The 23,185-nt window shown below is 46.4% G+C and overlaps 1 protein-coding gene across 25 annotated transcripts in view; it reads left to right on the plus strand.

The window, feature by feature from the left end:
- Nucleotides 1-23,185, plus strand: part of nrxn2b (neurexin 2b) — a 618,578-nt gene that overhangs the window by 589,230 nt on the left and 6,163 nt on the right. For all 25 annotated transcript variants that reach the window (XM_036547806.1, XM_036547808.1, XM_036547817.1 and 22 more), the window contains 2 exons: nt 10,126-10,448; nt 19,753-19,831. In XM_036547806.1, the coding sequence (XP_036403699.1) occupies nt 10,126-10,448; nt 19,753-19,831 (402 nt within the window). The remainder of the gene's footprint in view (nt 1-10,125; nt 10,449-19,752; nt 19,832-23,185) is intronic.

Raw genomic sequence — 23,185 nt, forward strand, 5'->3', positions numbered from 1 at the left:
CGCAGGCTCATGAAAAATGCAACCTGCGGCTCTCCATCTCTCGGCCTCTCTTTAGCCCTGCTTCTCCAGCATGGCCGCCTCTCCCCCTGTGACTGGGCCTCAGAGGAAGTGAGAATCTCTCTCCTCCTGCTTCCCTGCTGAGTAAAAAAAAAAAAAAAAATCTGATCTATTCAGGCATGTTAGTATCTAGTGTCAACATTTCAACATTCTAGATTACTGCAAATTATATTCCAAATGAACCCCCAACTATCACCACACACCACCACATACCAAATTTTCTAAAATATGCATCCCAGTTCACAGAAACCCCTGCTTTATTGCCCCCTCCCCCCAAAGAATGAAGACAAATTTAACACTGCTTTTAAAACCATCTAATATGTGGGTGAGAAATTGGGAATTAAACCATATGTAGCCCATTTTGAGAATGTCCTATGGCTATTAAATTGATAAAAGAAACAATGCTAAATAAATATGTCAATAAACTGCTAAATAAATGTTAACCCTTCTCATAAAGTGAACTCTGTCAACCGATCTCCATCTCCTCTCTCTCCCAAAAAACAAACACAAATGAACTCAGAGGGTTAAAAGGATTGCTTGACTGAAAAAGTATTTGTGCTCAATTGAAGATAAAACCAAATATTTTTTAGCTTTATCCAAATATGATTTGTTCTCTTTTTCCATTTTGGATGATTTTTTATGAAGCTTTGGTACATTTTTAAAGAAGCCTAATAGTACAACAAGGTCCCTTTAACATTTATTGTTTCAACAGTGGTTGAATCTATTGATGTTTCCATTTTTCAGGCTTTTATTTCTAAATAATGTATGTGTGTATTGAAGTATATGTGTGTATTGAAGTGTATGTGTATGTGTGGATGAACAAAAATCAGTGTAAATAACTGTTCTCAACTTGCATCATACATGCAGAGCACTTTATGTAAATAAACCCCTCCCATCTAAGATGATTGACAGAAGTGGGGAGGGGCTTATGTGAGTGCAGCCTAGTTTGTTCATTAAGGACATCCTAACGGATTTGGCCCCACCCTTGTTCCGATGACATCATAACAAAGTGATATATGGCTTAGAGAATGCCATGGATTACCCTGGAGGTCTGTGGGGAGGTGGGCCCTGAAAATTAGGGCTGAATCCCCAGTTACACCTTTCAGACTATCCCAGACTGCACGGCTCTGCTCCATTTTGCTTTCTGGATCCCCCCACTCCCTGTAGGGTTGACACTGTACTCCTCACTGTTAGCGAGGAACCATCATTTACCATGACTGACGGGGGAAAATGCTGCCTTGGCTTCCGTATGACTGGGTCTCAGGTGGACAGAAAATAGTATGACAAAGGGTCATTTAAAGTCTAAAAAGACAGAAAATGTCTTCCTGATACCCTGACCATCTTTAAACCGCCTTGCAATCAGCAACAAGCTCTCCTCTTGATGAACTGAGCATCACTGGAATTTGCATTGCCAGACTTTAAGGTGCAAAGAGGGGGAATTGGGGTCAACAAGCATCAATCTTTCACAGGTCTTTCATAGCCAGCATGGCCAGACATGTCCTCCTTTTGCTGGCTTTTTTTGCCACCTCCATATTCCTTTGGTTTCACACCCCCACCCCCACTGCTCAGCTCTCCGTCCATACTTTAACCCCCCCCAAAAAAAAACGTGTTCTACAGCAAAAGGCAGGTGCTGAAATCCTGACAGCCCAATGTCCTTTTTTAGAATAAAAACAAAAAAAAATAGATAGCTGCGGTATCTCGAAAAGGAAAAAAAAAACACACGGCCAATTACGAAAAACCAGCAAAAATTGATTTTCTTTTCTTTTGTCTTTTACCGGTAAACATTCGGCTTTTGCCAGGTGGAGTATATTTATCCCAGCACCCCATGCATGTCGGCCGCTGTGAGGGGAAAAAGGCAGACTGTAAAACTCCCGCACGCTGGAGGGTAATTACAGCTCATGAGGGAGTTGTGCTCTCTGGAATCGTTACTCCGGAGGGAGAGGGCGTGGGGCTGGAGGTGTGGGGGGGGGGGCTGAGGGGGGTGCATTCAGCTCAGTTGCGTACGGCGGCTGGGCCTTTTTAATGCTCAGTGTTTAATGGTTCAGTGAAAAAGGAAAGAAAAAAAAAAAACGATTGAGTCCTTGCGCTCGATACTACAGTTTTCAGCCAGGGCCTCATCGACTCGCTCTGCCTCGCGTCAGATGCAGGGACCTCAGGCGTGAGCAGGGCTTTACTGCGCAGATTTCCTCCTGCTCTGTGCTACAGCCGCAGGCACAAATCCCTCGTGGCTCCTCACAGCATCACCGTTTCCCGTGCTAATTGCAGACTGTAAGTTAGCTGGCCAACATTTCTCACCGAGCAGAACAGAAGGAGGTAAATTTTTAAAAAAATCAAAGAATTTATTGTTTAAAATGCAAAGCAAAGAACACAGCCTTGGACACAAGCACCACAAGCTGCTCAAAAAAGGGTTGCCTAGCAGCAACCAGACACCTGTGTCTGCCTCTGATTAGGCAGGTGTGGTCAATTAACCAATGGCTGGCTTCACAAGCACACAGATAATTACAGAGACAATCAGGGTGAAGGCTCTCCTTCACAAAGACGTATTCATTTCCATTCGGCAGTCTGGGCAAAAGTAAGGGTCAAGAATGTCGCTATAGTGAAAGGTGGAGCACGGCATGACCTAGTCTGATGTCACTAATGCTCAAGTGGTTTGCTTCTGCTGTAAAATGGTGGTAGACAGAATCATACTCAGACATATTTGTTATGATATGCAATGCTAATTATGAAAAGCATATTTTTACATATTTTTTATCAAAATATCATGCATTTATGAGAAAACAGAACTCTTAATGCCACATTCACATATGTTATTTTATGCCTATATTCTATAATATACAGTGTATGCATGATAATATGATAGATAAAGATTACTTTTAAGATTGGAATGCTCTGTAAAAATGCACTGATAACCTGAAATTGATTTTCCGCCCGCAAAAAAAAAAAGAATTAGCATTTCTAAAAACAAATCCAGTCTAGACCTGTTTCACAATACCGCAGGGACTGTCTGTCCCTACATCTCCAAATATGGAAATGTTTGTCCCTTTCCAGAATTCACGGGCGGCTGTGTGAGTGCGTGAAAAAGAGTGTCGTTGCCCCAACCCACACCCCCCCCCCCCTCCCCTCCCCGACCCCCTTTGGAGATACTCACACAGTCTTTTTACTCGAAAGTCACGGTGTGGGTTTCCCTCTCGCCTCCTTTGTCAAACACAATTAACTCGCGGCATCACAAAATGGCCCACTTCTGCGCAAAGTGGAAAGCTTAATTACGGGCGCCGTGCAGGAAGGAAGATAACGGCTGCCCACTTCATAATCAACTTTGTCAGCGTGCTTGTTCAAAAACCGAGGACTCAACTCCACTTAAGATCCTCAGTGAATCCCCAACTCAAAAAAAAAATAAATAAATAAAGCCAGGGGTGGACAAGAAAGCGTCTCATTTAAAATGCCAACACCCATCTGGCATCACCCAGGCCCAGTCCGGTACAGGTTCAAGGGTTACTCATCCACCATGGCTGTTCGTACCCCCAAAAAAACTCGCCCCCTCTCAGAGTTCAGTCTGAGGGAGGCCTGTAACGAGGGGAGGGGATTAACAAAGCTCAAGCATCTTCAAATCACTTTCTTTCAAACTTGGGTTTTAATGACAGGCGAAGCAGTCATTTCCTCTAATCATGAGTGTCATATTTTTAATGACTTGGAGTGGCTATTTGCTCTCTTCCCTCATGTAGGGACAAGGGATGTGTGGGAAAGTAAATATGTACACAGCTGGGTACCAGAGCAAATTCGTCTCTCGTAATGTACCACTCTTAAGACACATGCCATTCAGACAGGACAGGTCACGTGACCAGAAGCGTTTGTGCACAGTGGGACAGCATGCATTCTGCCACGGGGACACTCTCGGGAGCAAGCTGAAATAAAGGGTAACGGAAGAGCGAGAGGTGCTCTTTACTTTTTCATCATTAGCATCTCATTGCGGCCGAGTCCACGCTGCCCTTGGAGAGGAGGAAGGCGAAGGAGCGTTCCGATCTGATCTCAGCGGTTAATGGAGCGGGAGATAATATATGAAGTGTCAGAAATGCGCCTGTCTGCTGTGAGGCCTGGCGTCCCAGTCGCACCCTGCGCCCGTCTCCCATCTCCCGGGCTGTGAGGCAGCCAGACACGCACCCGCTCTCCCCCCTGAGTCTCTCACACTGAGTCCATCTCGGCCGTGTCTGTCATTGCCCCCTGCTGGAGAACAGGGGCGGCGCGCTCCGCGTTAGGCGCAAACAGCCATCTGTGATTAGCGACCCCGTGATTACCGCCGGCTCGTTTCGATTGCAGGTCTGTTTCGGCGGGCGGGTGCATTTGAGCGGGGTACTGCTCTCTCCCGGGCGGCGGAGAGCAGCTCCCGTATTGCCTGCCGCAGCGGCTCCGAGCGCAGAACAATGGCGCCGTGATTGCTACCAGATTAGCTCCAGGATTAGCCCAGAGCAATGAAAGACGAAAATCTCGGATAAAGGAAACTCTCCCTCTCTCACTCATATTAAACCTACTCTATTGCCTCTGTCACATGTACACTCTCTCTCTTTATCTCTCCTCTTTCCCCTTCCCCTCATTCCCTGCTCCCTGGTGTAATCCTCTCGCCGTTATCTTCCTCAGACCCTCCTCCTTGTCTTCCTCACCCTCGCCTGTCATCTTCCATGTTTCAGCTCCAACCAGCAGCGCCTGAACTCCTGTTCCTGCTGTTTCCAATGCATTTCAGAGTGTCATATCAGTTTCGGTTCCTCTCCCTTCCCTCGGTCCTTCTCACGCATGCTCTCTCCCTCTCTCTCCTTCTCTGCCTCTCTTTCCCTGTCTCTCTCCCTCTATCTCCTTCTCTGCCTCTCTGTCCCTGTCTCTCTCTCCCTCTCTCTCCTTCTCTGCCTCTCTTTCCCTGTCTCTCTCCCTCTATCTCCTTCTCTGCCTCTCTGTCCCTGTCTCTCTCTCCCTCTCTCTCCTTCTCTGCCTCTCTGTCCCTGTCTCTCTCTCCCTGTCTCTCCTTCTCTGCCTCTCTTTCCCTGTCTCTCTCCCTCTCTCTCCTTCTCTGCCTCTCTTTCCCTGTCTCTCTCTCCCTCTCTCTCCTTCTCTGCCTCTCTTTCCCTGTCTCTCTCTCCCTCTCTCTCCTTCTCTGCCTCTCTGTCCCTGTCTCTCTTTCCCTCTCTTTTTTCGATTTCTCCTGCTCTTCCTCTTTGCTTCTCTTTCTCTGCCTCTCTCCTCACCAGTCATTCTCCCCCATTCCCCTTCTCCTCTCTGTCCTCCCTCTCTTTCTCCCTCTCATTCTCTGCACATCTCTCGTCGTATCGCTGTCTCTGTTCCCCCCCCACACACACATACACACACACACACACACACACGCACATACACACATACACACACCTGCTGGCGCAACTCCACCCTGTGAACCGAAAGCCTATTATTCCCATTCACAGTCTCTGTGGAACGGCACAGCTCTTGTTAGAGAGTGCCACAGCCCCAGTGAAATACGGCCAGCCAGCTCTCACAGGGATACAGGTCCACTTTGCAGCGCCGTTTGGATCAAAGCCACTCTCTGGCTGGAACAGAGAGGCACTCCATGATCCTAGCATGTTCAGCCCTGAAAATGTACGAACAGTCGTATATGATGGCGTTTCTATTTCAGAAGACTCTTACTGATGAGCTGAAGTTCAAAGCAGCGATGTTATTGGGCAGGCCTGGGTATAGCTACTCACTACGCTAGCAGCAACATTGCTGGTTCCAAGCAGAATGGTGCAACAGATGGAACATAAGCTGCTGCTGTAAGCATTGCATTGTTTTTGTGGGAAGTTACCATCCCGTTCTGATATTTCCTCCCTCTTGCAATGTATTGCACAAGTTCTTCTCAGCAAAAAAAAAAAGCAAAATCCTTTTGCCCAGAAGCTACGGAAGAAGCATCAGGAAGGCACCTGTCCCGTTATGTCGCGCGGCAGTGATTGAGAGATTGCCCCTGTACCATGTGCTCAAGAGCACCAATGCATTAGACATGGGGATCATGGGCGTTTTTTTCTCTCATTTCCGATGAAATGGAAAGTGAGAGAGGCACCTTGGCAGAAGGAGATGGCTGTGCCGTCGTGTGGTAAGCCGCACATGTACGTCCTCCCGCGACTGTGGTGGGACACCTTTTTAGTAATGCGGGTACTCCCACCTTACCCACAATCCCCCCCCCCCCCCCCCCCCCAATCCTCAATCCGAGGCGAGGTGTCTGGGGCAAGCTGCAAACCGCGGACGGATCCTCACACATGACTGGCCCCGAGACGACCGAAGCCGATTATAGGGTTAGCTTCCTCGCACCTCCGATGTCGCGGGGTTCAGAAACAACACCGCCTCCGTCAGCTCTGTCAAACTCTTGTTCTTCTGTTACACCACAGCTCTCTCTTTTTCGATTTCAATTTCAAGTTTCAGGGCCTTTTAATGGCACGGCATAGTGTGGAGTTGCCAAAGTAGAGGTGGCAGAGAACAACAGCAAGCATCATTATACCATTATTCTCTTGAAAGTTTTTGAACTCTTCACTTTAAAAAAATACAATAAGTATTTTATGGTTTGTATAATGCAGCCACCCTCCTTCTCTCTCTCTTTCTCTCTCTCTCTCACTTTCTGTCTCTCCCGGATAGTCATTCATGTTATTTTTATTCCCATATCTCACAACTGGTCAGTCACTCTCGATTACCATGCTGGGTTCATCTCCCCTGCTGGTGATTTTTATTTTATCACATCTAAAAACTGCATCAGCCACACTGAGGAAATGAGTGCTCCCTGGTAACACAGCCGGTGTGCCTTCCTGGGTCTGGGTATCTGTTTCTGCTTGAGTGCTGAGAGGCACAGGCAGAGAGAGAGGAGGGGGACGGGGGTGCAAAGAGAGGTAGAGAAAGCGAAAGAGAGAGAGAGAAAGATGGAAAGGGAGAGAAGGGGGGGCGGGACGGAGGGAGCACTTGTCTCTGCTCCTGTGCGCAGAGGGATGTCAGTCACTCTACAGTGAAATTGAAGTTAATTACAGCACGCGTCTCGTTATGAAGTTTTTTTTCTTTTCTTTTTTAATGAGAGCGCTGACTGTCACCCAGCCAGTGCCCCGCATCTGAGGCCATTAAGATCCCATCAGGCTGAGAGCCTGGGAGAGGCTGACCAATCCAACGGCGCCGCCTCCCGAATCGGCACGGTAACCCCTCGGCCGCTCTGCAGGGGACTCGGAGAATGCACCGACCAGTCAGCATCGCTTGCTAAGTTCTGCAGCATTAAACACTTTGATTAGGGGGGAGAGTGAGAGAGAGAGCGAGAGACACAGAGAGACAGAGGGAGCCAGAGAGAGAGAGAGAGAAGGAGAGAGAGAAAAAGAGAGAGAGAAGGAGAGAGAGAGACCGAGATACAGAGAGACCCAAAGACAGAGAGGGAGAGAGAGAAATAGAGGGATAAAGAGAGAGGCACGGACAGACGGAGACCCGGAGAGAGAGAGATATAGAGAGAGTCACAGAGATACAGAGTGCACTGTCAGAGATGGAGCTTCATAAAGTATGTCATTTCCTATGTGACTCTACGCCCAGTAACTTCATCAGCCCCATCAGACCATGTCGAGGGACATGTCCAAACCCCATTAGTGATTCACTCATGAATTTACAAAACTGTCTTTCACAAATTGACATCCCAGGTAGAATTTTTATATTCCCTTCCTTTGTCACACAACGGGCCCCTGTTCGTGCAGTATCATTTGTGGTTACCATATTAAAGAGCTAGTTTAATTGCCAAAGATTAAGAGTCCTTTCAGTATAAGCACAATGTGGGTTGCCTTCACCTTTAACAAAAATATTTAAACCATCGACACATCTTTTTTGGTTCATACTCAATAATTTCAAACAATGTCAGCAACTACCAAACAAGCAGTGTTGTGCAGGTAACAAAATAATGATCTGTTTCTATTTTTACAAAAAAAATTTATGACAAAGCATATTCCATTTAGACTGAGTCAAGCATAGCTATGGCCGGTGTTAACTAGTGAATTTTCGAATGTCTCTGCCTGAGGACGGACACACAGAAATCTCGAAACAGAGCATCGCAGGTGACATCTTAGATTCTACCCACAATGCACCTGATGATTATGATGCAGAGACAGGCAAGATCCTGCATCCGCAGGTATCACACACTAGCGGAGCAACAGTGCGCTGTGAGGTGCGTTTGCAGCACACCAGGGATCTCGCGGTTTCGCGTCGATGTTGAATGGGGGCTGAAATGCAGAAGAAGCTGGATTTTTTGGGCTCCTCTGGCCCTGGAGAAAGGCAGACAGACTGATGGACACACTGGCAGACAGACTGACAGGCAGACTGACACACAGAATGACACCCTGACAGATGTGGGGGATCCAAAGCAAAGTGTGATGTATCCCAGAATGGTGTGTGCGTACGTGAGTGCAAAGTGTTTATGCCTCTGTGTGTGTGTGTGTGTCTCGATATGGGGGCAGCTTGACCAGCCACCTCTTCTTTGCTGATGTCTGTTCTGAGTGAGCCCCTTGCCACGCCTCTTTCACTTCTGAGCTCCTACCCTCTTCCTTCTGATTGACCCACCCCCTGCATACCCGCAGCATCTGCTGAGGGCTTCCCCAATTTAAAGGGGTACACACGTTTACAGCAGCCCCCCCCCCCCCCCCCCCCCCCCACCTCAACCCGATCCCACGTGAGCCCAGGTCAGGGTAACGATGGCACGATGACATGTCATTCCCCCTCTGTGTGTTTATCGGATTCGTTTTTAGATTCATTAAAAGAAAAAAAACACAGAGCTGGCAAAAGCTAGCGTGTTGTGCCTGTAATTATGGCAGCAAAGACCTTTCTCAGCTGGAAGCGGGAGTCAGAGGACGACCATTTCTTCCCGTGGTTTGCCTCTCGCTCCTGTTCTGGGAGCGTGCCAGAGAAGCTGAGCCCATTCCGCGGTCGAGCCGATTACCGCGCCTGCCGAAAGCCCCGGGGCTCCGTGCCTTTCAGAACCTTTCAGAACCTCTCACCAGGGACTGATCGGCCTCTCCGGCTCCTTCTCCGGGGGTAATTACCTCTTGAAGTGCCTCCTTAACCCGCCCCTGCCAACAATACCCAGTAATCCTACCCTCACAGCTGCCTCAGCCTGCCCCACCCACTGTGGCCTACCGGGGGTCAAACGTTGCTGCAGCGGTTTCTGATGAGCGGCTCAGAGCTGTCACATGGAGGGTCGCGGAGAGGGGCGGCGGAAAAAAAAGAGGGAGAGTGACATCAGCAAAGCAAGGGGTTGGCGGTGGGATCCACATTAGTATGTCCTGGTAGCGCGTTAGTATTCGGACTCGGCAATGATGCTCCCTCACACAGATGGGTGATAATGGAGGGACCAGCACTCAATTAAACAGTTTTATTTTTTCATTTTTTGCCGAAAGCGTTTTTTTTTTTTTTGCATTTACTGTAGAACGGTTTGGATTAGAGCTGGGGTTCTGTCCAGGGGTCAGCGGCACTCGGTGAAAACCCTCCTAATGTATTCCATCTCTGAAAGGAGGCGAGGCCTCTGTCTCCAGGGTCAAACGCTGCTCCCTCCAATCTATTTTGTTGGTGGGTTTTCTGGCGCCGCTGGCGAGCGGGTCACGGGAGCACCGCTGTAATTGTCGCGGCCACGCTGCAAGGTCCCCTCTTCTGAGGCGCTACCAGGAACAGTCCTGTGTGATCCAAACCTGCTCCCTCTCTGTCTGCTCGCCGGAATATGAAGAGGCAGAGACTAATGAGCTTCCCTTGCCATTCTCTCTGTTGTTTTCTCTCTCTCTCTCTCCTTCTCTTTCTCCCTTTCTGTCTCCCTTCTCTCTCTCTCTCACCCTCTCTCCTTCCCTTTTTCCCTCCCTCTTTCTCCCCCCTTTCTCTCTCTCTGTCTCTGCCTCCCTCACTCTCTCTCCTCCCCCTCTGTCTTTCCCTCTCCATTCCTCTTTCTCTCCCTCTTTCTATTTCCTCTCTGTCTCTTCCTACCTCCCTCTCGCCCTCCCTCTTTCCTCTCTCTCTCCTTCCCTCCCTCCTCTCTCTGCTCTCTGCCTCTCTCCTCTCTCTCTATAGGTCGACAGTTGACCATCTTCAACAGCCAGGCATCCATCAGGATCGGTGGTCGGGACAGGGGTCGGCCGTTCCAGGGCCAGATATCGGGTCTCTACTACAACGGACTGCAGGTCCTGAAGCTGGCGGCTGAGGGGGACCCCAACGTGCAGGTGGAGGGGAACCTGAGGCTGGTGGGGGACGTGCCGTCCGTCCTGACCACCGACACCACCTCCACCACCCCCCTGGCAGACATGTCCACCACCATCATGGAGACCACCACCACCATGGCAACCACCACCACCCGCAAACAGCGCTCGCCCACCATGAGGGACAGCGTCACACAGGTTAGCACGGGGGTGGGGGAGGGGCAGGGGCATCGCATCATATATGTCAATCACTCCCATTACCAGCACAATAGATCCTGAGCAGAGAGTCAAAAAGTCTAAGCTATCATATCTGACTATTCACGAAAGGGGAAGGGAGGACACTTCTATTGGCAGATATGGTGAAATTAAAGTTTTGTTGGTGGAAAAAGTGAGGGAATCTGTTGGTGGATGTTTTGAGAGTTGTACTTCTGTTGGCGGAAAAGCTGAAAGAATCTGTTGGTGGATATGAGGAGGGAGCACATGTCCAATCACAAATGGAGGAGTCTGATGAAAGGCTCCTCATTGGTAGAATGACAGAGGGAGATGTGCAAGGTCAATGTGTGTCTGATCAAATCACGCTCCATGTAGAATTCTCTCCCTAACCACCTGAAACATGTTTGAAGTGACAGATTTTTGGATTCTCGGAATTAAGAACTCTTTCCAAGTTGACCCCAACTAAAACTCCATCTACAGACTCAGTCATCATGGTGTCATTATGGTCTGCAGTAGCCAGGTCTGGTGCTGAAACTCAGAGAGCAGCCAGGACGAAATAGAGCGAGGCTGGAGCTGAGAGCTAGCAGGGAATCTGACCTTAGTTATGTTTTTGACTTGCCTCTCGTCACCACCTCTGTGTTAGCGGCCCTGGTGCCGGAATGGTGGTATTTGTGGGAAAAGTGCGGACGTTTGTCATGCGAGCTGCTGGAAGGAGCAATTAACAAACAGCAAGAACAGCCAGTTATCCTTAGCAGCTGGTCTTTATCACAGTCAGGCTTGCTGAACCGCCTAGCAATGGCCCCTGTGTAAAACAGCGGTCCCCAGCCGCCTGCCCCATACCGATAGGTATTAATGAATGAAGCTGCATAGCATCACATTGTGTTTCATGTTTAGACCTGAGCCCACTTTTTTTGGGAGCAGGAGCTACCAAAGTTTCTCAGCCCACAGCCCACTGAACTGTTTTGGATGATAACCCATTGTTAATTGGAATCGGTCCTTCATTTTCACAATGCTATAACATGCTGTCTAATAATACTACAAAATAATAAGAATAGATGCTGTAGCACTGATGTGTACTGATTCAGTCCATTCTTTCATATTTCAATTTGTGCCTTGCACCTGAAAGCACAGCAGATGTGGGCACATCATTAGTATTATGATGATGGTATGATGATATTATGACAGTAGTCATAAACGCAATTAACCTCAGTAGTCTGATATGTATGTAGGTATAGCTAAATGTTCAGACCTGGTATAAACATGTGCATACAACCAAAATTACTGTTTAACAGCATCGGTGCATGAAATAAAGTGCGTTTGTAAACTGTGTATGATGCATAACTGCGAATCATTTTTAATAGGTATTTCACTGCCCACATTGTGGCCACTCCACTGACCCAGATGAAGGTCTCAGCACAAAGATTTCAAAACAGTGAATTGAGTCGGGATCTGTGATAATAAGAATAGAATAAAAGGACAAAAATAAAAAATAAAAACACGAATAAAAGGAACATCTCAAACAACATGTAATACCACATGCAATACCCTGGGCACAGTGGGGGATGTGGGGCTCGCCTGTGTTCCTGGAGCCCCTGTGGTTCCTTCAGATGCTGGGCACAGTGCTTCATGGAGCTGCATTCACGCAGACTGCAGACGACCGTCCTTTCATGGCTGAGCCACAATCATCACGGCACACGTAAGCAGAGCAGTGGGTGACCTACCAAGAAGGTCACAAAATTGCACGCTGTCCCCACCAAGGTCCATTTTGCCACTTGAATGGAACAGAAATAAATTATCCCTTGTTGGTCCTGGCTGAGTAATTAACATTTTGTTCAACGCCACAGTGACAAAGCATGATTCCTTCTTTCTCTAACAATATCACTAATTATGTTTTTTTTTTTTTTTTTACTTACTGAAAGCTTTGCCAAAAGCACTGGAGAGATTGAACACCTATGGCGTTGAAGCGAAAATACACTTCATGCTAATTAAGTGGGGTCTGATTGAGTTTTCGGGCTGGAGTTTTTTTCCAGAACTGCTGTTGTGTTGGTGTTGGCAGTGGTGCTGTCTTTTTTTAGTCATTGCTGCTGATGTTATAGATTGTGTTAGTATTGTTTCCTGTTGTTCTTGGTGCTGGTTTTGGTATTGTGCCTTTGGCGCTGGTGTCATTAGTTCTTCTTGTTGGCGCTGTTAGTGGATTGCGCTGGAGGAATCATGAGGTTTTGATACGCTGAGGCTTACATCAAGCCGGCGATCGTCCAAGTCGCTGTTGTTCTGTTTCACAGCACTCGCTTGAGACCAACAGCATTCAGCAAAACTCCAGCTCAGCTTGTTCATCAAGCCATGTGCAAGTGCATGTTCAAACTTAAAAGCACAGCAGGTTCCGTTCACTTCCCTTTAAAGGGAAAGCAATGAGCAGACAGATTAATGGCTGCCATTACTGTAAATTTGAAAGGGAATACGAGGACCTGAGATGCATTATCGTAAATATGAATAAACACAGCCACATAGTGACAGCTGACTGGTAGAATAAGAGACTCTCAAAACGTGGAAAAAAAATGCATTTATGGATAATGGACATTTAGAATTTAAAGAAAATGTACAAATAGTACGTCTTCTTTAAATTGTAACTGACTATTTAGACTTGGATAACCTTGTATATTCAATCAAAATATTATACATATATGGAACAGTTACCTAGTGGTACCTCAGGTAGTATTAAAGAAATATCTCTATCACACACAAGAATATGTGTGAGCAAATTGCAACATTGTAGACATCCTAATTAATTTTTACATAATCATACTTTTTACATAATCCTGTCATTTTAAATAAGGTAAATATGGTTTGACATAATTTTTGTTGGTAAGTAAGTTACAGCTGTGGAAAGCACATAGATTTCCTGGCTCACTCTATCTGGATGTTGAAGTATCCAAATAGCATCAATCACATGACCGTTTTTATTTACTGCCATCTTTTTAAGCCCCAGTGTCAATGAGATCTCTATCAAAATAACAACAGTTGTTTTTTTTTTTCTTTTATCAAAATGGAGGGCAACTGATTTGATTGATAGGGGAGATAAGGATTTATCCACTGTGTTTACCTTTAATAAGCCCGCTGTGCAGCAGGTTAACTTATTTTGGAATGCGTCGCCATGGCAACGAGGCGACAGTGTCCCGGGTTTGCTTTGCCGATACGGCAACGCCAGACTTCTCTCGTCCTGTTTACAGCTGCCAGCAGCTCACCCGTGTAAATCCTCCTTCATTTTGGTGGTGTCGCCATAGCCGCTGGTGGGGAGTGTGGGTCCCTACACCGGTGTAACGCTATTGAATTCAAAAGAAAAGTATTTGTCACCTTTAGATTTTTCCATAACAGTTTTTCCCGAGCCACTACACAATAATGTCAATGCTAAATTATATGGCTCATGTTAAACCGTGACGTATGTTCAGATATCAAATAAATAAATGAGTGAGAATACACTTTATCTACAATGTGTAAGAATGTGTCACGTGGAAAAATGCTATTTGATGTTTCTGCTTTCTTCTTATTGTTATGGTATGCATTGTGGAATGCGATATATGTTTACTTTTTGTAAGGCAGTACACAGGCGTTATGAATGTCAGAGAGATTCAAAACCTCCTGATTTCTGCCATTACAGGAGTCATCTGGAACAGTCTGTCTGCCACAGATCAATGCACTCTCAGAGCTCAGATCTCAGTATTACCCAAGCTGTACAAAAGGTCAGAAAAGTCAAAGTAATCGAGATGATCTTTCGAGTGTGTTGCGTGAAGTGGGGCGTGCCATTCAGTGAAAGTTTTTCATCGAAACTATTTGAAATGTCTATGTGGAAGGATGCAGCAAGTGGTCTGTGGTTTTGAAGGTGATAATCTGTCTTCTCTGAAGGGCTGGCTCTTTGAATAGAATGTTTGTCATATGTAAGTACTGAAAAACACAATGTCTAAAACACAGTGTTTACACGGCACATTGATGCATCTCAGTACTGGTCCATTATTCCACTGTTACTGTGTGCGTCGTGTTGTAGGGATACAATGCTACAACTCACTGCCTGGTCAGCACTGTTTCTGAAAGGCTTTGGCTTGCATTAAGGACACCACTTCGACATCAAGTACCTGAATTGCAAAGTCATGCTCCACATGATTAACTTTGTTATCTTTACATATACAGTACGAGTCAAGAGTTTGGACACACCTGATTAAGGATTAAGATAATGGGAAACATGCATTTAAAGGCATTTTGATCTAATCAGTTATGCTTAAATGTTTGAAATTCATTTAGAGAAATAAAAGTAGTGAAGTTGATGCCTATGTATGAATTTCTTTCTAAAAAAATTCTATTACAAAATTCTAAAAAATATTCTAAAGGTACATATGCAATTCCACTTGTAACAAAATGTTTTGAATACAAGCCAAATCACCTATGTCTGTTATTTTAATCAAAATACAAATATCTATATTAAGGCTGTAATTCAGAGGCAATTTAGCGAATTCAAGTTACAGTAAAATCCTGCTTCATGCCTGAGCCATTCTGAGTCTGCCTCCACAGGCAGTCAGTGTGACGCCCGCAATGTGAATGTCGCTCCACAATATCAAACAATAACTCAATTCGCAATCCCTCAATTTCACGAAAAGGAAACCTCTTGAAATCCGAAAATCAGCGCCCGCCCGTGATCCTCCTGTGGTGGAGAGGCCGGTGTGCGTTCCCCAGGCGCCGCGGGAGAGCAGAAACATGGGACAGCAAGCGGGGCGTACTGCGAAACGGAGGTGGCACAGCCTGTACCCTGTGAAGGCCCTCACACTCCTTTTGTGTTCCTGATAATCTGTGGCCCCTGTCATTTTCACCCCGGCGACAATCTGATTCCGTCTCCCAGAATTGACAATGGCGAACCCCAGGAAACGTCTTTTTTTTTTTGGAAAAAAAACCGCAAGACAGCCGAATTTGTTTCAAACGGGGTAATAAATGTCAGCAGAGTGATGGAATAAGCTCCTCCGTCGGGGCGCTGAGGTTCGGTGGAGAAGGTTTATCAGCCTCCCGAACCTTTGGGAAGGTGTTCAGGTCGGGCAGAGCGAAAACAAACCCAGTTTACGGCCGTCACAGGGATAATTCATAACTATTGGAAGGTCCAGAAAAACACCTTCCCTTGTTTTATGCTCCTGAAGTACCACGCTGTTAAGCTGACCCCCTTTATCTGCAACACTAATTGTCTGGAAGACCAAGTCGGGTGTGTCAGCTGCAAGGTGATTGCTGTTTCATACACCACCATTAGTTTGGGGTGGGGGGGGGGCTTCCTACAGCAGTGGCAAAAGCAATTGAACTCCATCATCCACAGCAAATTTAATTAAAAAACTCTGGCACTGAAAATGTACACGGCCCTGACTAAGACAGTTACATTATCCTATAAACGATTGACCAACACACACCCCCCCCCCCCCCCCCCCCACACACACACACACATATCCCCCACCCCTTTCCAGCACCACTGACAGTGTCACAAGTGGAGAGGCTGAAACTGGCTCCAGGTTTCCTCCCTGGTGGTTCAGGTAGGAGGTGTGTTGATCTGGGTGTATAGCGGGTGCATTGTCTGTATCAGTGCTTTTGTTCCTGAAATAGACAACACATTTTTTCACAAAGCAATGAGCTGGCCAACATGACGCCAACAGGTGTGTTCAGAGTCGATTTTGGGTGAATTGTGTTCCCTGCCACAGGGAAAGGGGATAGGGGGAGAGGGCACACAGGGAGGTGCAGAGGGGGAGGGACAGAGATGCCCGAGAGATGCCCCCAAATCACTGGTGCAGGCCCAGCTATCCTGTAGCCCAGTCCTATCCATAACCACTTTGTGCAAAAGATGAGGTCGCACGGCTGGTCAGAGCTCAGGGGCCGTATCTACCTATCCTATGGAGGAAAAAGAGGGGAGAACAGGGGAGAGAGAAGAAGGATTAAGATGCAAGTGAGACAAGGAGGGAGAGAGGGACTGAGACGGAGATGCAGACGGAGGAGAAAGACGACAGGAGCGGCTTGTGACAACCTCATCACATTACACGTGCATTAGTCACGGTGACTTTACATTCCCTTTGTGCGCTCACCTCAGTTCAACTGTCCCCGCAAACCCGCCGATTCCAGCGCTGCGGACGGGGCCCATTGTCAAGATGGCAGGAAATTTAGCGCAAGAGCAAGCGCTGTAATTGCACCATAAATACAGTCAGGCAAAGCTAATGTTGCAACGGCACGTCTTTTAATGAGAGCTCCACACTCCGGAGCATTGTGGACATTAGCGATGGGTTAGCAGCAAGGCAAGTGAATGAAATTGCGGTTTCTTTTTTTTTTTTTCCTTTCTTCCTTTTTTTTTTTTAGTCAAGGCTGTGAAGCAATTCAGAGCTCGATGCTTTGATCACGGTGAATAAAGCTTTGAAGGTGAAATAAAGCTTAGATAGTACCTTTGATGTAGGGTTTTTTTTTCTTTCCCTGTACGCCATTATAAAACCGCATTAGAAAAGTTGAATCATTGTGTATCTCCCCCCTCCTCCATTGGCCCAAATTAGGAGCTGGCAGATATTGAACTAACCTCACCCTCATAATTTCCCTGCTCTTAAAAGAGGGTGCCCAATTCTGCATCCTCATACACATTCACAGAAATGACTTTATTATCCTGTGGACCCTGAACGCTCTGTCATTCATGACCAAACATCCTGTATCATTTTGAAGAGGAGTACGTAAGAGATAATTTATCACTGAAGAGAGAGCGCACACTACATTCAATCTTGGTCTAGCACAGGAGTTCCTTTTGCTCTTTGAATTGAGCTGTTGAACTAAGGTGTTCTTGTCAGTGACATTGATCAGCAAAAACATTGATGACCAACTGACCCATTCAGACCTCACTCTGGAATTGTGGGTGATTTAATACAGTGTTTTTAATAGACTACAAGTACATACTGTTAGGCATTTTTCTGTAGACACGTATATTTATATATTTTTAATTTAGTTTAATTATCTGTACAATACAAAATAAAACGCACAAATTTAACCCAAAACTTTTACGGATTCACGATACAATGAAAGAGGGATGCATATTGACCTGTATTAGACTTAGAACCACCAGGGGGAGACAAGGAGTCACAAAACCTCCATTTTGTGGAAAACCTGCAACCAGCAAAGTGTCTGTCTGTTTTACTGAGGTAACACACTAACATCATGCTCTGTAGTGTTATCACTTCCTTCCCCTTTACAGAGGCTGACAGTAACTGAATCAGACTGTTTAAATAAGTATCTCTTAACATGTCTGAAGAAGTTGCGTTATCACATTTGTGAATGCCATCCAAAACATTGCTTTAACGCCTTATGATTATAATATGATATGACATTCTCTGACACTATTGGAATTGCATATGAGCAAGTCCTTAACAGCTCCATATGCGTCATAAACACTACATTAGTACTGATGCTTGTTCAGATTATCTTATGAAAACAGTTTCTTGAAGCAGGTTGTGCTGTTGAGGGAGCTAAATTCCTAAGTGGAAGCTTGTTGGCTCTATTTCTAGGAGGAAGAGTATTGCTGGACCCCTGAGCAAGTCACCCCGCCTTTATTTCCTTTATGAATATCCAGCAATACAAGTAGTGATGGTGCAATATGTGAAAAATCATCCTAGATGAGGGTGGTATGTAGGGGTTATTACAGTCTAACTCATATTGACTTCTTTGCCAAAACTTCAGAGGAGGAGCGATTGGAATTTTCAGATATAAACATAATAATATGCAATTGGGTACCAGTGAAACATACATCAACAAAAAAAGAGATCGTCCTGCAGTCCTACTGGCATTAGCCATGGAACTGCTTTGCTGGAACTGCTAACTCCAAAAAAGAAATGCCTCATAATGTTGCCTCGTCTTCTTGAACTGATTTTAATAAAAAGCACAAAGCCAGAGAGAGCCCAGTTCCACCGAGGTGTTTTTGGCTTGTGGGTAAAAAACCTCTGATCTGTGATTAAGACGGGAAGGGGACCCACGTGTCACATGACCTTATGTAAATTGAGGTGGTCAGTCAATGGTGGCAGTACATTTTCAATCAATGTGACCTCATCTGGAGTATTAACGCTGGCGTTCAGAGATGTGTGTGCATTCATGCTGAAACCTTAGAGAGAGAACACACATGTGGGGGGGGGGGGGGGGGGGGGGGCTTATTGCTTCCTGCATATTGCTTTTTGCACCATTACTTACTGGCATATTGGCTTGCACATTGATGTTGCCATGGGCGTTCATTTGCAACATGTGGCTGCAAAAAATGAGCTGTTTTAAAAAGGTGGTGTTTGGAAAATTGGCAGCAAAGTCAACAGAAGAACCAGCAGCGAAAAAGGTGATTAGCTGAAAAAACACTGGGCCTGTTTGCATTCGGAAGTGTTTTTGGCGGGGAGGAACAGGAGGTGTTCGAAATGACTGATTCCAAAAGGGCATGGCAATCAGAAAAGACTTGAGAGGCCGTAAATTAGTCTGAAGAAGTTGCAGTTTCCACACCAGCGATAATGTGTCAGAACCCTTCTTTCTTCATTAGCCAATTAGCTGATTAACGCTGACGAAGCCCTCTAACTGTAACATTGGGGGCGGCAGTGTAGTTGTAAGAAGCTCCTAACAGAAAGATTGCCAGTTCGATTCCCCGCTGGGGCACTGCTGTTGTACCCTTGGTCAAGGTACCTAACCCAGAATCGCCTCAGTAAATGTCCAACTGTATAAAGGGATAACATTATAACCCATGTAATTCGCTCTGGATAACAGAATCTGCAGAATGACAGCAATGTAATGTAATGTGATTATAAGTAGTGTGGACGCTATGCTACCTTTTCACAAAGACCCATCTGTGGCTGAATAGATAGATAGATAGATAGATAAATAGATAGATAGATAGATAAATTTTTATCTATTACTTACAATACTTTATTGATCCAAAAAGGAAATTGCCTTGTCAACAGTCAAGTATTTTGGGAACAGAGGTACACAACCTAAAATAAACATAAAACATAGGTCAATAAGGACAATAAATAGAACAATAGAACAATAAATACCGCAGCTGCAAACTGCACTTTTGAAGTGACAGTTGCGGAGTCGTAGAATTCTGGTAATGTCCGTAGTGTGCTTCTTACACGTATTGCACTGAAGTTATTGCACACGAGTGTTGCACTGGGGGATGAAACGGTTGAGGAGTTGAACAGTTTTATCGCCGCTTGTGGGAGCAGTCGCCTGTGAATCTGTGACCTCACGTCTTTGTCCCTCCCCCTTTCTGTTCCAGAACACGGACGACCTGCTGGTGGCATCGGCGGAGTGCCCCAGCGATGACGAGGACCTGGAGGAGTGTGAGCCAGGAACCGGTGAGTCCGCTCGGGTGGTTCTGCGCGCGATCTTGTGGCCCTGAAGTCCAACAGCGGCCCAGTCTCCACGCGATAACTCTGACCCTCCATCCTCCTCTACCACCACATGCAGCTGTGATTGGTCAGACTGATTTCCCCGCCCACACCCTCAGCCTTGTGATCTGACTGGCCAGCTTTTATGGTCAATCTGACATGAATGGGTCAATCAGGAAGTACCTAGCCCAAACAGCTTTCTGATGAATTTCTGATGGCCATCTCTTTCATAGTTTCATAGCTCTTTCATAGTGCGTTGTCAGGACTGGAAAGAGACACTGTTGTTCGAGATATGCGTATACATTTAACTTCTGATGTAGTCTGCAGGAAGGGGCTGGAACCGGTGGGTGGGGTGCAGCTCACTCCCACAGCCATTACTGAGTACATTTCCCAAGTTTCTCAGAACAAGGTGAACAAGTTTGACCACTCGAGAACCGCTAAGAAAGATCACTCAGGGGAAAAAAAAATTGAGCAATTCCATTAGCTCTTTCTTCTGTTGATATTTGAAATCTGACAAAGCCGGTCGGAATATAAACTTAAACACCGATCGATTGGGCTGGGTTTCGGGTTCTGGCATCCGCGTGTCTCTCTTCAGGTGTCTGAGAGCTGGGATTTAGGTTCAGAATGAGACTGGGGGGAGGGGGGAGGCAGATTACGAGTAGAAAGGCTACTGCCAATCAAAAATTCTGGAACCCTAAAAAAAAAAGTCCCCACTGCCGAACCAGAAGCTTACTGTGTGATTCTGTTCTACCCCTAGGAGCACTCCGGAGACAAAACAGACTAAAAGCAAAACTTTATTATATTATTATATGCTGCATGAACATCAAAGGTGTAGAAACACCTTTTGATATGCCACAGAGTACTGCCTATTGGCAGATATAAAAGTACAGTGATATGAAACTGTGTAATGGATCATTAAATGAATATAATAGAAGTCTTAATTCATTATACTGTGACATCTATAATAGGCACGTGGATCTATAATGTGGGTGTTATGTAAGTTGTTTGGGAGTGTGTGTATCCTGAAAAAGCATTAGAACAGAATGTAAATTCAGAGTCTTCACTTTCAGAGCTGCTTTTGCAGATAGGTGTTGATTGCTGCACACTTTCGTTTGGAAGTGTGGAGTGTTTTCACCTCACCACAGAGTTTCACCACTTCTCACCTACTGCCATGTACACAACACCAACCAAAATATAACCGGCACAGGAAGCAGCATCTTCAGTTTCATCACAGAAAGAAAGAAACAGATGCTGGTTATGATGAGGAAAGGCATCTGCGGCTTTGGTTAAGGGACACCAGTGTAGCGTGGTGGTTAAGAGCAGGGCTCCTAACTGAAAGGTTGATCGTTCGATTCCCCAGTGCTGGGGCACTGCTGTTGTACACTTGGGCAGATAATTAATCCCATAATTGTGTCACTAAATATCCAGCTCCGTAAATGGATAAAACTGTAACCTATGCAAGTCGCTCTGAACAAGAGCGTCTGCTAAATGACATTAATGTTGTTAATGTCTGATAAATGATGACTGAACAGGCAAACTGAGCCCATCTGAATTTAACAAGCTGATTTGTCCTCTCCTACAATGCCCCAATCCTGCAATTCTCCTACAAGGCTGGGACTCTAGTCCTGGGGCTTGCCTACATGCTCAGCCTTGTTTGGAGAAGAACAGATGCATTGTGGGAAACGGAGTACGACTGTCATGGTTCAGTGATTCTCGTTCCCGCACGGTTTAGTGTAATCTCTTCATTCCGTCCCTGTTTGTATTTCAGACAATCCCGTTTGGGAGTGTGATTCCGCACGCTGAATACAAAAAGAGTGGAGTCTGTGGACACGTCAGTAACATGGTCCTCAGGGAGAGAGGGAGGGGGTGAGGGAGGGAGAGAGACAGACTGAGAGAAAGGCTGAGAGAGGGAAAGAGGGAAAAAGATTTAAAAGGGGGGAGAGAGAGAAGCATATATGTATAGATACAGAAAGGGAGTGTAAGGGGAAGAGAGAGTTAGAGAGAAAGAAAAAGGGCGTGGAGGGGATGGTGAGGGAGAGAAATGGAGAAGGGAGAGACAGAGAGGGAGGAGAGAGGGGGGGGGGAGAGAAATAAAGAGACAGTGTGGGAGGGGGGGAGAAAGAGAGGGAGAAGGAGAGAGGGAGAGAGAAATAGAGAAATGAGGGAAAGAGGGAGAAGGAGAGAGAGAAGGAAGGAGAGGGAGAGGGAGAGATAGAGAGGGAGAGGAGGGAGCGGGAGAGAGAGGAAGCTGAGGGAGAGAGAGATGGGGGGGAGCAATAGAGAAGGGGGAAGAGAAAGAGAGTGATAGAGAGAGAGCATTGACAAAGTCACAGCTTTGAAGTGCGATGGAGTTGAGATGTGCGTCACGTCGTCCTCTGAGGGAGCAGGCCGGCCGGAGCGGAGGTGCCCTGACTGAGGAGTCTTAGGGATTCCTCCGAAATGCCTAATGAATTTCCAGTCCGCCTCGTTTCCCGGGGGGCTAATTAATCTTTGCCCTCGTTAGGCTCCCCCTAATTACATCATCCAGAGCAGCCTGGATTTTTTTAATGAGCTGATACAAGGAACAGCGAGAATGCATGAGAGAGTCTTCTCACGAAGGCACACCGTCTTCACCACCTCCGCCACCTCCGCCACCTCCGCTCTCATCCCCTGCCTCAGCCCGGCTGGGGGATCAGGCGTGCGCGTCCCCGCATCAGCGAGCAGACGGCGTAATGTCCTGATGAATAAGTCATGATAACCTTTATGCGCTGATGTATGTGCGCACACTCCCCCATGCCCCCATGAGGTCACGTCACCTTAAATCTCAGCACGCCGGGCCGCAGAATAAAAAAGGGTTTACCTGAGGCAGCGAGGTAAAGGCAGGAAAACAAACACAGAGGGCTGAAAAGGTACCCCTGCTGTACAGCATTGATAAATATACTTTGGTCACCAGCGGTTTGTGAGTTCCAGACCCAGTCATTATATGCTGGATTATGGGGTTTACAATGAATGGTTAAAAACATCACAGTTGCGAAAATAGTAAAAAAAAGTGTAAAACAAAAAAATCACAAGCCAGGTCTGTTACCAGAGGTGGGAGCATATGGAAGGGAAAGGAAGTAGTTTATCTGAGGGTGTGCAGAGGAATCCAGGTTATGGTTCCTCTCTGCCGCAGTGTGTCGGGAGCTAGTGAGTTTATCTCCCCCGGCGCCTAATCCCCAATGGCGATCCGTGGCCGCGAGAGACAGTCGCCGCATGAAACATCGTTCCACCCCGTCCGTAACCTCTGACTCCCCGCGATAAAATCGATCAGGGCTGCGAAAGGAAATTAAAGCTGCCCACATC

The sequence above is a fragment of the Megalops cyprinoides genome, chromosome 16, assembly GCF_013368585.1.
Source record: "Megalops cyprinoides isolate fMegCyp1 chromosome 16, fMegCyp1.pri, whole genome shotgun sequence".
NCBI classification, from domain to species: domain Eukaryota; kingdom Metazoa; phylum Chordata; class Actinopteri; order Elopiformes; family Megalopidae; genus Megalops; species Megalops cyprinoides.